This window comes from Trichophyton rubrum (genome assembly GCF_000151425.1).
Source record: "Trichophyton rubrum CBS 118892 genomic scaffold supercont2.2, whole genome shotgun sequence".
Classification (NCBI taxonomy): Eukaryota; Fungi; Ascomycota; class Eurotiomycetes; order Onygenales; family Arthrodermataceae; genus Trichophyton; species Trichophyton rubrum.
In genome coordinates this window covers 2681025-2695809 of record NW_003456427.1, presented here as the reverse complement: position 1 = coordinate 2695809, position 14785 = coordinate 2681025, and the positions used below count along the sequence as shown (strand labels likewise).

Sequence of the window (14785 nt, the reverse complement as noted above, 5' to 3'; positions counted from 1 at the left end):
GGCTATAAAACCGAAGTGAGTCACCGTTGCATATATAACAGAGTCCAGTTGATATCAGGTATCCGACCAGCTCTCTGTATCTCGAATATCAACAGTCAACAAGGAGGAAACATGGAATCTCAACAAGCATCAGGGACGGTCTCGAAGCCGTCTCCCACCAGCCAAAAGACCTTCTACAAGACACCGTCTCACTTCGAGCAAATAATCGGCTACTATCGAGGCGTCCGCCATGGCCAACGCATCTTCATCTCAGGCACCACGGCCGTCAATCCCAACAAGGCCTCATCTGCTGCCGAGCCGCCACAAGTTCTTTTCCCCGGAGACGCAAAGAAACAGACCATCGCTGCCTTTGAAGAATGTCTACGTGCTGTCACCAGCCTGGGAGGTAACGGGGTGCAGAGTGTAGTGAGAGTACGCATGTTTGTTGGAAGACATGAAGACTGTGGTGCAGTTGGCGAAGCATTCACAGAGATATTCGGAGACCAGAAGAGCAATGCGAACAATACCAACGCTGAGATTGGGACTGCGGCGACGATGTTGGTGGTTCAGAACGGTTTCATCAATCGTGATATGATGGTTGAAGTAGAGGTCGATGCCATGGCGGCTGAATAAAGTGTTGTTCATTGCTGAATCTTCTATACATCATTATATATATAGGGTGTCACCAGCTGGTCAAGCCCTTCTTTCTGTCAAATCCACCTCTAAGTTGAGCTTCTGGATGAATCACTTTGCCATTGATTATTGTATGATTGACGATACCCTCGCAGTGCTCTGGCCGTATCCTCGCCAGCCATATCATCTGCTCATCTTCCTTTCTATATATCAGCATGTTGGCTGCAAATTTATGACCACCCACATGCGAGACAAAGAAGATACCAACGCCGCCAGGCCGCTCATCATCGTCGTCTCGCAGTAGGCCGAGAGGACGGAGGTGTCGTTCAAGTTCTTTCTTGATCAACGGCGCTGATATACCACATCGGGCATCGCGGGTCTTGTGTGAGCATAGCAAGACAACGTAATCTCGTGGACAGGGACGAGATTGCAGACTACTCTTGACACTGGGTGCTTGACCTTGGCCTGAGCTGTCCTTGCTGATGAAACGAGCATTAAGCTCCGGTATATCTGCCGTTGATACATGATCGACGTAGGTGAATGCTGGTAGGAGGAGCACCGTTGAAGATGCATTATCACTCATCGGATCAACTGGTATATTGGATGCCAGAACTACAGTGCTCTGAAGAGACCTATCAGTATCTATACTGTACAATATGGACATGGAACACTTACCTCTCCCTCGGGCTGAGTTGAACCGCTGAAGGCTTCCATCAGAGACCCCTTCTCATTCTCCACCTTCGCTATCCAGTCCGACTTGCCCGTAGCAACAAGGACATGGTTCGTGACTGGCTTGACCGTCCCGTAGAGCTTCCTGCCTTCATCTACCTTGAATCTTGACGGGTATCGAATGGTGCAGCTGGCACAGTCGTTGTCACATCCGTCTCCGTCTGCTTCGGGGTCAACCGTAGGGAATAGATATCGGTCCGTAGAGCCGCCATCCCTTCTCTCAGGCACTACAAGGGCCTCCCTTGCACGAGAGAAGATCGAACCCAACATCTTGTATATATTTGACTATCATCAACCATCTTCAACCAGGGGGGTTATCCAGCTCATTTAAATGCTGCGAAATAGTGCTGCCTGCCAGTTTATCTCCGGTGTCCTGCATTAATCCCTTGACTGACGATCAAGGTCCCCCGGACAGAGCATCATCCGTCCTATCACCGTCGTCGCCGTCGCATATCAAATATCAAACCTGCGAATCGAATGACATCAAAGTCAAGAAGAATAAACAATCGAAAAAAGAAAAAAAGGGGCTGACTTCGGCCTTTTCGGCTCAGCCGCAGGGGGTTGCACGGCTTATCGCCGAAAAACTCCGGCGTGCTTCTTTTCTTAGTATCAAAAAAAAAAAAAAAAAAAAAGTCGACGATGCAAGGAAAAGATAAACAAGAAGACAAGAACGAAAGACGGCGAGACGAAGACGAAGACGAAGTGAAAGACGTGATACTCCAGCATGGCCGAAGGCGCGCAGGCTTCGGGAGCTGCGGAGGACACTGAGAAAGCGCAGCAGCAGGAAGACCAAGAACCACGTCCACAACCACAACCACAACCACAGCCACAGCAGCAGCAACAACAACAGCAACGTGAGCATGAAGAGGAGCCCGAAGCAGAGCAGCAGCATGAAAGAGAGCCAAAGAAGAAGCGAAAGAGAAGAACGATTGCATGTCTCCAGTGTCGGACCCGAAAAGTGAGATGCGACTTGGAATTCCCGTCCTGTGGACGCTGCGCAAAGGGACCATGGCCGGGTGCCTGTGTCTATGAGAACGCTGGACCGCCTACGTGGAGCTCGACCGGCACGCTGCCAGCTACACGGTCTCTATCAAACGAGCAGTCGAGGTCTCGTGCAGACGCGGATGGCCGTGATGTCCGGGGCGATGCTTCGAGCTCGCGGCTGAGCGAAGAACAGCGGATACGGGAGCTCGAGCGGGTGGTGCTCAGCTTTGCTCAATCGCAGGCCTACGCAAAGCAAGGGATGGCAATGGGTAGATTGCCTTCAAGAGCTGCTGCGGACAGCGAGATACAGCATACCCCTTCGCCGCGTTCTACGCAGTATTCTCGAGACGAGGCTGGATCTATAACTACCACCACCACCAGCAGGCCGGATGCACACAGCAGGCCACTGTTGGGAGTCAAGGGGAACAGAACTCGCTTCTACGGACTGAGTAATGTAGCTAGTCTGGTCACCGAGGTCGGTTGATTTTATTTCTGTACTTCTTCTTCTTTCCCTTCGAAATCCTTCACCTGGCTTATACGCATGTATAGTTTGGGGATCTCCGTGCCTATACCAAAGACTTGAAGAGCAGGTTTCCTGCCTTGGCCAATATCCGAAACCTTAAGGCGCTCAAAAAGGACCAGGACCAGGTAAAGAGGCCGCTCTCGGGGGAATCGGCTCTTGATGCTGTCTTTCTCACCGGATTGCTACCTGCGCGGCCTGTGACATACAATCTGGTCCAGTACTACTTTGCCTTCTCAAGCAGCACATACCATGTCCTGCATAAGCAAACATTCTACGAACGCCTGAAAGACCTCTATCAGCATCCCCAGCAGGCCGCTGCGTCATTTGTCATACAGCTGCTTCTCGTCCTGTCAATAGTATGGAGCGTGGATGCGCCGGAGCCTGTGGCTCCCTCATGCGACAAGGGAGTCACCGTGACCCGCAACATGGCAATGGAATGGATATACTGGGGTGACACCTGGCTTTTCCATTCGGGAATAAAACGGCCGAACATGGTCCTTTTACAGACTCGCTGTCTGCTTGTCCTTGCAAAGGATGCCAACTATACCCAAAAGAACCAGGCCTGGGCTGCTACGGGAACTATTGTGAAACTAGCAATGTCGGCAGGCTACCATAGAGAACTCGGGCCAGATGCGAAAGTATCCCATTATGACAGAGAGATGCGACGGCGGATATGGTCTACTATTGTGGAACTGGACCTCAATGCTTCCTTTGACAGAGGGATGCCGCCTACTATTCAAGCGGTGGACTATGATGCCCTTCCTCCCATAAACATCAACGACGAAGATATATCTGAGTCTTCTACCCAATACCCTGAACCAAAGCACTGGCAGATACCCACCGACTCCTCCTTTCAAGTCACGCTGGCTAGGTCGGTTGACTTACGATTACGCATATGTGCCCTTGTTAATGCGCCCCGAATTGCTATATCTGCGGCTCAACTGTCGGAACTGGATGATGAGTTGACACGGCATCTCTCTGAAGTCCCTCGGACCTGGGAGAGTTTTGAGTCCACAGACTTGCGACAGCGGCAGCGAGTTATGCTCTGGAGGGCATTGATAGACACACAGCTAAGACGCAGCCAGCTATGCTTGCATTCATGCTGCGCCTTGAGTGATCTTCCGCCCTCCGTATCCAACTACTCCTGGAGAGCCAGACTTGAGGTCGCGATGGAACTGCTCTGCCAGCAGCATCAGGTAGTAGAACAGCTGGGCCGGCTGGCATGGCCTCTACTTACAAATACCACCTTTCAAGCTGCGCTCACCTTATGTCATTACATGTACAGATCTGATCGTGGCTTTGGTGAGTTATCCTTTCTACATCCACTGTAACCACACCAAGCGTTAATGCTAACCCGCATCTACGTCTCCAGCTTCATATCTTATCCAAGCAACTTTGCCAGCAATGACAGAATCTCTTATTGCCTTGGTCGAGAAGACATTACCTCACCTAGAAAGCAAATTTCTGATTTTGGAAAAGGGAATGAGAGAGTATTGCTATTTTTGTTTTATTATCTCAATGGTGAAAACGAAGCGGTGGCCTGAATCGGCCTTATCACACCAAAGGCTCGCTGTTGATCGCATTAGCAGCATGTGCTACAGCATCTTATCCCGAGGCAATGGTAGCAGAAGCCAGGACGGCGATACCGCCAAGGCAAGTGCTCCCAGTGTTTCTTCTATTGAGCGTGAATTGTAATAACCGAGGGACGTACAGGTGGCTGCTGGCACAGATGCTTCTGCGAGTATGGCGGCAATGCCTATACCAGCGCCTTCTCTACGCAGTGGCCAATTATCCTCAAACTCCACTGAGATAGCAGATTTCGGGGTGAGCACCTGACATTATTCATTTTCAGACTGCAAAGCTACCTGCTGACACTTATGTTGTTTGATTTAGATCTTTGGGGAGTGGGATTTCCTTTTTGGTGACTTCACCGCGGACTTCCCTGGATTTGGAGAGATATAGACTGATTGGAATAACTACCCAAAGAAGATGCTTTGCGTATGGTTAGGCCTCTACCGTACCATTTGGGAACATATGATGTGCCTGTACATGATTTACATGCACTGACTATACCACCAACTGACACAGCCGGCAAGTTGCCTACTGTGAAGAGCATATATACAGGCGACTGCCCTATCTATATCTACTTCCGGGTCTCATATATATTCAAGCAAAAGGAGTTCTGCAACTGTTGACCATTCGATGGCTCCGAACTTGAAACTCCATGTTCCATGACGCTTTCTGTGGTAGAAGAAAGAAACTGTGATATATATTCATCCATGAATCGTGAGGCCGGACAGATCAACATTAGACGTCGCTCGTTTATATATCATCACCAAGCCTCCCCTGATATGCCAACCCATATAACAAGAACAAGCACCGCATACCCATAACCAAAAAGATGCCCCCATGCTCAAGGAACCATACACGAAGAAAAGAACGAAGAGAAAACAGGGCGCGAATACTATGAATCAACTTCTTCCTTCGATGTAATCTCTGTTCTCAATCGTGACACTTTTTGTCATATGGTTCACTTTATAGACACCCACAAGGCGAGACGCAAGTTCGAACTGAAGAAAGGATACGACTTAGCATTTGTCAAGCCAGAGACAGCATCAGAGCGGAGACATACCATGTTATTTCGCAGAGATATGACGATGAATTGAGCGTTCTTTGTTCTCTCCTTGATATAGGATGCGACGATAGAGACCTGCTCATCAACGGTTAACAATCACAATAATCGTTTCCAAAGGAGGGTATCCCCAACTTACGTTTCTGAAATCCAACGCTGCATCGATCTCGTCCATGACATACAGCGGCGTTGGGCGGTAATGGTGCAAGGCAAAGACCAGAGCCAAACTTGACAGCGTCTTTTCTCCTCCAGACAAGTTGCTAATGTTCTTCCAGCTCTTCTTTGGAGGCATGACTGAGAACAAGATACCTTCAGAGAAAGGGTCCAGGGAATCAACGAGTTCCAGCTCCGCGTTACCGCCCATTGTAATCATTTGATACATTTCCTTCAGCCGAAGAGATATGGTGCTGAACCCTTCCATGAAGCCAGTGAGACGGAGAGAACGTAGAGTATCAAGACGTGATTTAGCAGCATCACGACTGGCGAGCGCCGTTGCCAGGTCTGCGGAGCGAGATTCATGTTCCGCAACACGGCGACGGTACTCCCCTAGAACTGACAAATCGACAGACGCGTTCTGCGTTTTCTCCTCGAGCGTAGCGATCATTGCTTTTAGAGATTCCTTGTCCATCTCTGCAAGTTCATCCTTGGTGTAGATCTGCAATGATTCAGCTGCCTCCTCCTCCTCACCAAGGTCGCTGATACTTTGGAGGGAAAGCTTCGAAAACTTTTCATGCCAGTATTTCGCTCGTTTTTGGTTCTCAACCAATGCCTTCTGACTCTCTTCAAGCTTATTTCGCATTTCAATCTCAACTGCTCGGGTTTCATTGAGCTCCGCGGTCTTTCCATCCAGCTCTGTCTTTAATGCTGTCAACTCCTCCTGTTTGGTTTGCAAGGCCTAAATTAATGTTAGTACAAGGGCATGGCTATTTATTGAGTTAATGCCCATAACTTACCTCTTCCGCTTCCTCTGTTTTCTGCTTAATTCCAGAAACTGCCTTGGCCTGATTTTTGGCTTCTTCATTCAGCTTTTCGATATCCTCCTGGACACTTTCAAGCTCAGCCTCCGCGTCTGCACGGGCTTTCTCATGTTTAACCCGCAGTTTCTCATTCTTAGACTTGGACACCTCAGCGTTGGACACCTCATCCGTCAGAAGTGAAATCTGTTCCTTGAGACCATCCACTTTGGCCTTTTGGCCCCTGAGCCTTACTCCACCGACTTCCATGATTTTGTCTTGGAGGGCCTGGATCTCCTCTTCAACTCCAGTCATTTCGGACCGTAGCTTCTCGATCTCCTTCTCCAAAGCCTTAATAGTCTTTTCAAGGCTGCCCTCTCGCTTTTCATCAGCCGCAGATGGTTTGTGTTCTTCGGAGAGTTCTTTCACTCTGCGCTGTGTATCTGCGAGATTCCGCTTGGCGCTATCAATCTCTAGCTGGAGTTTTTGAATGGTCGTTTCAACTTTGGGGATTGCATCTTTGGTTGTTTTTAACTCGGTTTCTAGCTCCCTTTGCCTTTCTTGGAATGCCTGGAACTTTTTCTCCATTGCATCTCTATCGGCATCAAGCTTAGCAACTTGCTCTCTAGAGACCTCTGCCACTTGTTTAGAAGACATTCCACCTCTAGCAACTCGAGTCCCTCCACCGCTCATAGTACCGGAAACATCAATGAGTTGTCCATCCAGCGTCACTACCCTCCATCTTCGTGCACCGTATGCGATTTTGTTGGCTTGCTGCAAATCCTTTGCTACGAGGGTATTTTGGAGCACACTATAAAAAGCGGCCTTGAATTTGTCGTCCACAGGTTTAACGAGATCAAATAGCCGCGGAACGCTGTCGGGCGTGAAAACAGAGGACATATCCCTCCGAGGTAGCCTGTCTAGCAGAATGAAGTTCGCCCGGCCCAAGTTATTCTTGCGGAGATAGTCAATGCATTGTTGACCAACTTCAACAGTATCAACCACCAAATTGTCAAGTGCCGGACAAGCCGTGGATATGGCCACGTCGTATTTCTCGTCAATTGTTCCAAGATTTCCGAGGCGACCATGAAATCCTTCAATACGTCCGGACTCCTTGAGTCTCATCAACCCCGAGAGGACGTTGCCCTGGGTTTGTGTGCTTGATAAACTGGCACGCGCCTCATCAGCCTTCTGGCGCAGATGAGAGAGCCTGGAACGGTATTCTGGTTCTTTATCGGCAAATTTTTGCACATTCGCGGAGCAGGTAGCGACTTCATGTTCGAGATTGGCCTTTTCTGCCCGGCACTGTTCAAGCTCAGCTGCCTTTGCACTCATGTCTTCCTTGATAGAAACAATTTTCGCTTGTGCTTCTTCCAAAGCAACAGCGCCGGCATTGCCCTTTTCACGAAGAATATCTAGTTCACTTTGGGCAACAGCGGCAGCGGATTGTTTCTCGTTGATTTTCTCTTTCCATGGTTCGAGAGATGTCTGTTTAGCAGCAATTTGTTCTGAAAGGCCCTGCGTTTTTCCTTTGAGGCTTTCACGAATTTCTGCAAGCTCCTTTTCTTCTACCTTCATTTCCTTTTCAAGAGCTGCAATCTCGGCTGATTTCTTCTCAAAGTCATCGCTGTGTTTTTCAACAAGCCCGGCACATTCAGAGGCAGCAAGACGGCTCGCGTTCATGGACTTTTCGAGCTTCTTTTGCTTATTGTTCAAGAATTTCCGTTTCTCTTCAAGCTTGACTGATTCTTTATCGTACTTCGCCATCTCTTTCATGATGCCTTGGGTTTCCTTTTCCATGGCCTCGTACTCTTTCGCAGCCTTTTTATATGTACGTTGAAGCTGCTTGATCTCATCTTCATTGCCCTGATGCTTTTCGAGTTCCAGGTTGAGTAACTCTTGGTTCTGTAAGATGGCCTCTTGCGTGACATTTGTGTTATCGTTGCATTCATCAATGTATATTTGATAGAGTGCGGATTGCTTCTCGACCAACTCATTCTCGTCCTTGATGTAGGCAAGAGCTTTATTTTTCTTATCTTCAAGGCTGGCTTTCTCTTTCTCAACATGCTGAACTCGATTGTTCTTTTCGTTGCAGGTTTCGTTCAAAACCTCAACTTCAGCAGCCGCCTCGTCGATGGGAGTTTTGTATTTTGACGTTCCAATGATATCCTCGAGGTATTCAAGTAAACCATCGTCGTGTTCATTGGCAGCCTTTGCTTTCATCTGAGAGATGGATTCGACTTCACCTTGCAAGATAAGGAAACGCTTATGATCCAAGTCGATCCCACGGCTCTTCAGAAATTCGGTGACAGTTGTAAAATTCGTTTCCCTTTTATTCATATAGTATTTGCTGCTATTATTTCTGAAGGCTCGCCGGGAAACGACTAGCTGCGAATCTGGGACAACTTCGTGGCCCCCATCCGGTAAATCTATAATCTCCTGAAAATGAACCTCAACCTCGCAAAACGGTAAATTGGGGAAGTTGGCGGAGTTATGGATAAGGGCTGATATTTTCCCCTGGCGCATCTTACTAGCCCTGAAGCCAAAAACAAATAGAAGAGAGTCAATGACATTGGATTTGCCCGAGCCGTTAGGGCCGACAACGGAGGAGAAGGAAGCGTGGAACGGGCCAACAAATTGCTGCCCAGCGTAGCTCTTAAAGTTTGTAAGGACGAGGTGAGTTATGACCATTCTCTGCTTAGGTCCCGATGGTTCTTCCTCTGCAATTTGGGGCGCTGATCGTGACTTGAGCATTATGTCCATCGGCCGCTCAAGCACGCTAGAGCTCGGGTCAACTCTGTCAATGACGGATTTTTCAGCATCGGGAGCGTTCGGGGGAGTCTGGTTAACGGCATTTTCTGTAATATCTGCAAGCGGTGTTCCGCTAAGTCTTCTTGACTGCGCTCGATCAGCTTCTGGAGATTGTGACGGTGCGGGGGTTGGAAGTGAGGAAACCTCTATAGATGAGTGTCGGCTGCTTTGGCTCCTAGGAATGCTCTGTCTCGCTTTTGAGGTGCGCCTTGACCGCAGTTCAGGTTCCTCTTCTACCGAGACGATACTCTCGTCCGTTGTTGATACTGTGGACTCTCTCCCACTCATCCTAGAGCGGCGTCGGTTTGAGCGCCCCATTGCGGGAGTCGGCGTAGTCGGCTCTTCCACCGGTGCCTTCGAGACCCTCCGAGATACCCTGCGCTTTGGGACGGGTGTATACTCCTCCTCTTCGTCCTCCTCATCCTCGTCTTCGTCATTGCTTGGGATACTGGGGGTAACGCGCCCCGAGGCAGGCTCATCGTCGGAGCTTTCTTCGAGAACAAAACTTTTGCGGGAAACCGACCGCCGCGGTCGCGATGATGTCGATGCCATTTTGCCAGACGCTGCTAGTCCTCGCGGCAACACAGGGTGTAGGATATCAAATAGCAGCGAACCGTCTTCTTTCCGTTCGTCTGTTGCTTCGCGATGTTGATGTGTTTATGTTTTGCCTAAAGAAGACGAACATTGAAGATTATGTAATACAGATATCAAGAGTCTTGGCAGCGTCGCGACGTTTTTCTTTTGCTTGCAAGTTGATAAACTGAGAACGACGACGATGAGAGCCATAGAAAACTAAACGGCACGGGAAACACTTGAACGGCGGGCCGGGGATAGACTGCAATATGGCGCCTTGGGAAGAGTTCGATATTGCGTTTGCCTTCAAGCGGGATATTTCTTACGATCACAAGCTCGTTGACCAAATAATCTCTAATCGACGGGTGCTTGATCACGTCCTATTCGTCGACCGGCTTTTGAAAATACTCGGGATTGAAGCGGGTAAGATATTTTTGAGGCCTAAACTGGAATCTATGAGCAAGGCTAATGTGTATGATGTAGCATCAAAGATATACCCCCCGAGATCTAACCAAAGCTTGCGGTCCCTCTTCCAGCAAATTGTCTCGTCGTCTTCGCCCAATCACCACAAACAATCCTTGATCTACTACATTTTGAAAGACTGCCGAGGAGCTACCGATAAGTCAGGCGCTTTGCAGTTTGCTAGGACATGTTATCTACCGGATAAGTACAGACTATTTATTGACGGGCTATGGTACCTCGATAAGCTAGAGTTTCGAGTAAGTATCCAGCTAGCACTGAAAATGGCCGCGGAAGCTAACCCAGATTTATAGCGCGCCCTGGAGTATATTACAGAGCCGTCTCTAATACCCACCTTCTCCGATGAGATTCTCTATGTCCTCTCAGCCTCATCGAAGCAAGACGATGGTCTTGCTATAGCCTACTATGTAACCGTTCAGCCCCCGCTAGCTTCCCAGAAAGCTCTCAATGCGTATTTCGGATCGCTATGTCGAACTGGTGTCCCGGAAGCGTTTTATTTCTTAAGACAACAGCCCGAAGAGAATAGTTCGTCGCTATTAGAACAACTCATAACCTTTGTTCTTTCCACAAAAGCCGGAGAGTTAAGGGCAAAACGTGCCATGGATCTCATAAACTTGCCGTTCAGCGAGACCGAAGAAGAGTGCTTCAATGACTTACTTTTACGCGGTAATGCAAAAAACCTGCACGGTGCTCGGGACACGGTCATGATGAGACGGGTTGCTACTGGGCGAGTGGAAAATTTGGACAGTGAACTGGAGTCACTTGGAGGGCGCAGGCTGGAGGGCCTTAACTGGGATGATCTGAAGAGAAACCTCAAGTCTACCAATTCTGTGGAAGCTTGATACAACAGCTATGATCTATGATACCAGGACACAACACTTCGGTATTTGGCGTTTAGGTTGCAATTCAGGCGTTCAACCGGCTTCATAGCTTCAGAGGGTCATATGTTTAGTTAGCTCAAGTGCTCACATTTACCACTTCTAGAACACAATAATCACCGTACTTTATAGATCAAGCGTCATCCTGTCCTCAGCCCTACGTAGCTCTTTGATTACGTAATCAGACCCCCAGCCTCAACCGCGGCCTTAAATTGAAAACCAAAAGCTTGACAATTTGAACAAACGAAAGCATTTTGTGAATCTAACATCTTTCGAAAGGAGCTGAATCAACACCCATAAATATTATCAACAGCGCAAATACTGCTTAAATCATTTTATACCCTATTAGAGCTTGGTCTAACACCCTGGCACCCTAAACGAAATAGCAACCGGTAGCTCCAGCAAAGGTGAAGACGCGATTCCCTACCGGGTCAGCATTTGCTCACACCACCGGTGGTGGGAGGGCTAGCACTGGGGCTCCTTGAATATGGCTATTTGCACGTATTATCAGCAGGGAAGATGCAAATTTGGGGGTTCGTTGGTGCAATGCGTTTTCATGCAACAGTCCTCTGCTTATTTCGCTGACTTACCATGTAGATCGATGCGCTTATGAGCACCCAAAGAACCAAGGCCAATTTGGATTCACTTCCGGAAACAGATTCGGGGTACTGCAGTCCGGTGGGAGCAAGCCGAGTGGCGGCTTTGGAGGTGGGTAGCTCCCTTTTGGTGTTGGTGTTCTCCATGAATTTCCTATTGTTGTATTAAGAGTGAATCAAACCCGAGCTTCCAGCCGGCATATAAAAAATTTATCCACTTTTTCGAATCAATTTACTGACTACAGAATTTATTTGGACGATTGATGAAACAGGCGACAAGCAAGACCCAAGGGAAAAGTATGTGTACACCTCGTAACCTGCTCCCTGGAACATCAAACGCTAATCATTAACTAGGTATTCTTTAACTGCTGCGGATATAAAAAATGACCTGACGGACGGTCAAGGTCGGCCCCAATGGATCTTCTCGGCTTATGGGCCCGGAAGGAATGCACCGGTACAGCTCTTCGGCGGGCCTGAAAGAGAGCAAAGCTTTGAAGAAATGCGAGCATTGCATTACGCTGCTGTTGCTGAAGGGAAGCCGCAGGAGGCCATTCAAAATGCGAATAATCTGTTTGCCGCCACAGAAGCTCAGATGAAGAACATCATCAACAATTTGGATGCTGCGATTCAGTATGTGATTGATGGAGAAAATCAGCACCCAAACCGGCATGACATAGTAAATGGGAAGATTACAGCAATTTCCTCATCTAATACCCAGCCGAACCCATTTTCCCAGCAGTCTCAGTCCCAAAACCCTGTTCAGCCTTCGCCATTTGGCGGTTCGAATTCAACTCAACAACCAGGAGGACTCGGTAGCACTTTTGGGAAGCCGACAATGCTAGGCCAGCAGCAACCACAACAACCTGCTTTTGGTACGCCATCCTTCGGTACACCATCCCTTGGTGCACCAGCATTTGGCACTCCCTCCTTTGGACAGCCATCTACCATGGGAAGCTCTCCTTTTGGCCAAGTTGCTGCTTCTGCAAACCAACAACAGTCAAACCCCTTTGGAAAGCCCACCGCCTCTCCATTCTCCCAAGCTGCTCAGGCCACCAATCCGTTTGGCCAGCCACAAGCACTAGCTGCCCAAGCTCAACAAAGCTCCCCATTCGCTCAGCTTCAAAGCTCGACTCAGTCACAACCAGGCTTTGGGACAAATCCATTTGGCTCAGGCACTTCTCTAAACCAACAGCAATCAACCCCAGCGCCATTTGGACAGCCTTCTCCCTTTAAAGGTCCAGCGACTTCCGTTCAACCTCAGGCCAGCACAGTCAACGTACCACCTCCCAGTGGTCCTATTCTTCCTGTGAAAAATGCTAACCCCAACCTGAATCCTCTACCTAAAACGTCTGGACAGACAGTGCAGGACCCTATGACCAAAAAGCTCACAGTGTGGAAAGGTCTTCGGGTCCAGTATATTGATGACGAGCCATGCTACCAGCATCCAGATGATCCGCAATTTTATGCTCACATATTTTTTCCCGATGGCCCGCCAAAGGCTGATACATTCAAGTACTCAGTGGCGTCTCCAGGGGAGTATACTTCAGCTGTGGAAGAAGCTTATAAGTTCGCTCATGAAAACGGAGCATTCAAAGATGGAGTAATGCCTTCGGTACCACCTAAACCCGAATGGTCAAGATACGATATCTGAAATTTCACATGGACGAGACGGCGACATGATTGGAGTTTGGCGAAGCGGCATTTATTTACCTCATCTGTTTTGGGAGGGCCATCTATACCACATTTTCTCTATTGATTGGCGGTATAATATTGCATTGAAATACTCCTAGTCACTTTAACTCGCATACTTGCATCCGATTCAGTGAATATGGCTACGTCGGAACAAATTATGAATGTATCATATGATGTCTTTTTTGATATTCTATAACCAGGCCGACAAAGCAACGCTAGATGAGAATATATAGAATCCTCACTCTCTGCATCACGATAACAGTCGACCAAGCCTAGACTACTCAAAGTATTGACCTTCCCGACTCATTTATTGAGCAATGGTGACTTCGACCTCAACACCAGCCTCAATGTTGATAATGATCTGCTTGACGGTCTCAGTTGGAGCGTGGAGACTAGATTAACGGTTAGCGTTGAAAAAATATACGAAAAAGACACAAGGACAGTGCATACTCAATCAAACGCTTGTGGATTCTCATCTCATACTGATCCCAGGTCTTGGAACCCTCACCGTTAGGAGTCTTACGGGTAGAGATGCGAAGAGTCTTGGTTGGCAGGCGGACGGGTCCCTTGACAAAGAGAGACTTGGAGCGAGCACGGTCAATGAGCTCCTGGCAGACCTTCTCCAAAGAGGCGACCTTGCGCGAGGTCAAGGTGATACGAATCTTGTGGATTTTCTATAATGCACGCATGTATATTAGCCGATCGCGCCCTCCCATGACAGACAAGTTACGTGGTCTGCTGCCGATGCGCAACCACGGAGGATAGGAATAACGTACTGGGCCTTCGCCAAACTCCTTCTCAGGCTTCTGGTAAGACATCTTTGCTGGGGTTGAGGAGCTAAGAGTAGCTAATCTGGTTGGTTCTGCATTGCGACAATAACTCGTACGTTAGATAACAGGATTCAATTCAGTAAGAGACATGGAATCAGCACTTACAAGAATATGCTGAGGGCAAGAGCCAATCAAGACCTGAACTGTTCGAGTTCGGTAATGTGATGAAAGGCGTGTGTTTTGGTGGTGGTTGGAGTTATTTTCCTTTCCTTCCTTGACTATCGCGATCTTTTTTCTTTTTGATGTTAAAAATAATTTGTGGGTGAAGTCTTGGCATGTCGGTTAGTTGATCTAACTCCTTTAGGTCTAGCGGTTAGTGACTCATCATGACTAATACGAAGCTGAGTCATCATTTCGATGTCCCGCAGTTTTTCTAATATCAAAAAGCTGAAATCAAAGCAACAACAACACAGCAACAGCAAACTGCTGATTTGATATTTTTTGCCCTTAAAAGTAGCTGCTATCTTCTTATTAGCGGCTCTGCGGATTTTG

General features: G+C 48.2%; 7 protein-coding genes across 7 annotated transcripts; 4 read left to right on the top strand and 3 right to left on the bottom strand.

Annotated features, from left to right (window-relative positions):
* Positions 1-111: 111 nt before the first annotated feature.
* TERG_02610 (uncharacterized protein) lies at positions 112-612 on the top strand (the record flags this gene model as incomplete). The annotated part of the gene is made up of 1 exon (XM_003237854.1): positions 112-612. The coding sequence occupies one exon, from the start codon at positions 112-114 to the stop codon at positions 610-612; it is 501 nt and encodes a 166-aa protein (XP_003237902.1).
* Positions 613-661: 49 nt separating this feature from the next.
* TERG_02609 (uncharacterized protein) lies at positions 662-1791 on the bottom strand (the record flags this gene model as incomplete). Its single annotated transcript, XM_003237853.2, has 2 exons — positions 1288-1791; positions 662-1234 (listed from the first exon to the last, which is right to left on the bottom strand). Exons 1-2 carry the CDS (start codon positions 1609-1611, stop codon positions 662-664), a joined length of 897 nt encoding a protein of 298 aa, XP_003237901.1. The 5' UTR covers positions 1612-1791.
* A 274-nt stretch (positions 1792-2065) lies between these two features.
* TERG_02608 (uncharacterized protein) lies at positions 2066-4810 on the top strand (the record flags this gene model as incomplete). The annotated part of the gene is made up of 5 exons (XM_003237852.2): positions 2066-2800; positions 2875-4150; positions 4221-4514; positions 4614-4672; positions 4742-4810. The coding sequence occupies 5 exons, from the start codon at positions 2066-2068 to the stop codon at positions 4808-4810; spliced, it is 2433 nt and encodes an 810-aa protein (XP_003237900.2).
* A 1605-nt stretch (positions 4811-6415) lies between these two features.
* On the bottom strand, positions 6416-9796 carry TERG_02607 (uncharacterized protein; the record flags this gene model as incomplete). Its single annotated transcript, XM_003237851.2, has 1 exon — positions 6416-9796. One exon carries the CDS (start codon positions 9794-9796, stop codon positions 6416-6418), a length of 3381 nt encoding a protein of 1126 aa, XP_003237899.2.
* A 290-nt stretch (positions 9797-10086) lies between these two features.
* TERG_02606 (uncharacterized protein) lies at positions 10087-11139 on the top strand (the record flags this gene model as incomplete). Its single annotated transcript, XM_003237850.1, has 3 exons — positions 10087-10240; positions 10301-10536; positions 10591-11139. 3 exons carry the CDS (start codon positions 10087-10089, stop codon positions 11137-11139), a joined length of 939 nt encoding a protein of 312 aa, XP_003237898.1.
* Positions 11140-11662: 523 nt separating this feature from the next.
* Positions 11663-13422, top strand: TERG_02605 (FG-nucleoporin NUP42; the record flags this gene model as incomplete). Its single annotated transcript, XM_003237849.1, has 4 exons — positions 11663-11708; positions 11773-11883; positions 12044-12068; positions 12126-13422. The coding sequence occupies 4 exons, from the start codon at positions 11663-11665 to the stop codon at positions 13420-13422; spliced, it is 1479 nt and encodes a 492-aa protein (XP_003237897.1).
* Positions 13423-13770: 348 nt separating this feature from the next.
* Positions 13771-14281, bottom strand: TERG_02604 (40S ribosomal protein S20; the record flags this gene model as incomplete). Its single annotated transcript, XM_003237848.1, has 3 exons — positions 13771-13855; positions 13914-14137; positions 14240-14281. The coding sequence occupies 3 exons, from the start codon at positions 14279-14281 to the stop codon at positions 13771-13773; spliced, it is 351 nt and encodes a 116-aa protein (XP_003237896.1).
* Positions 14282-14785: the final 504 nt, after the last annotated feature.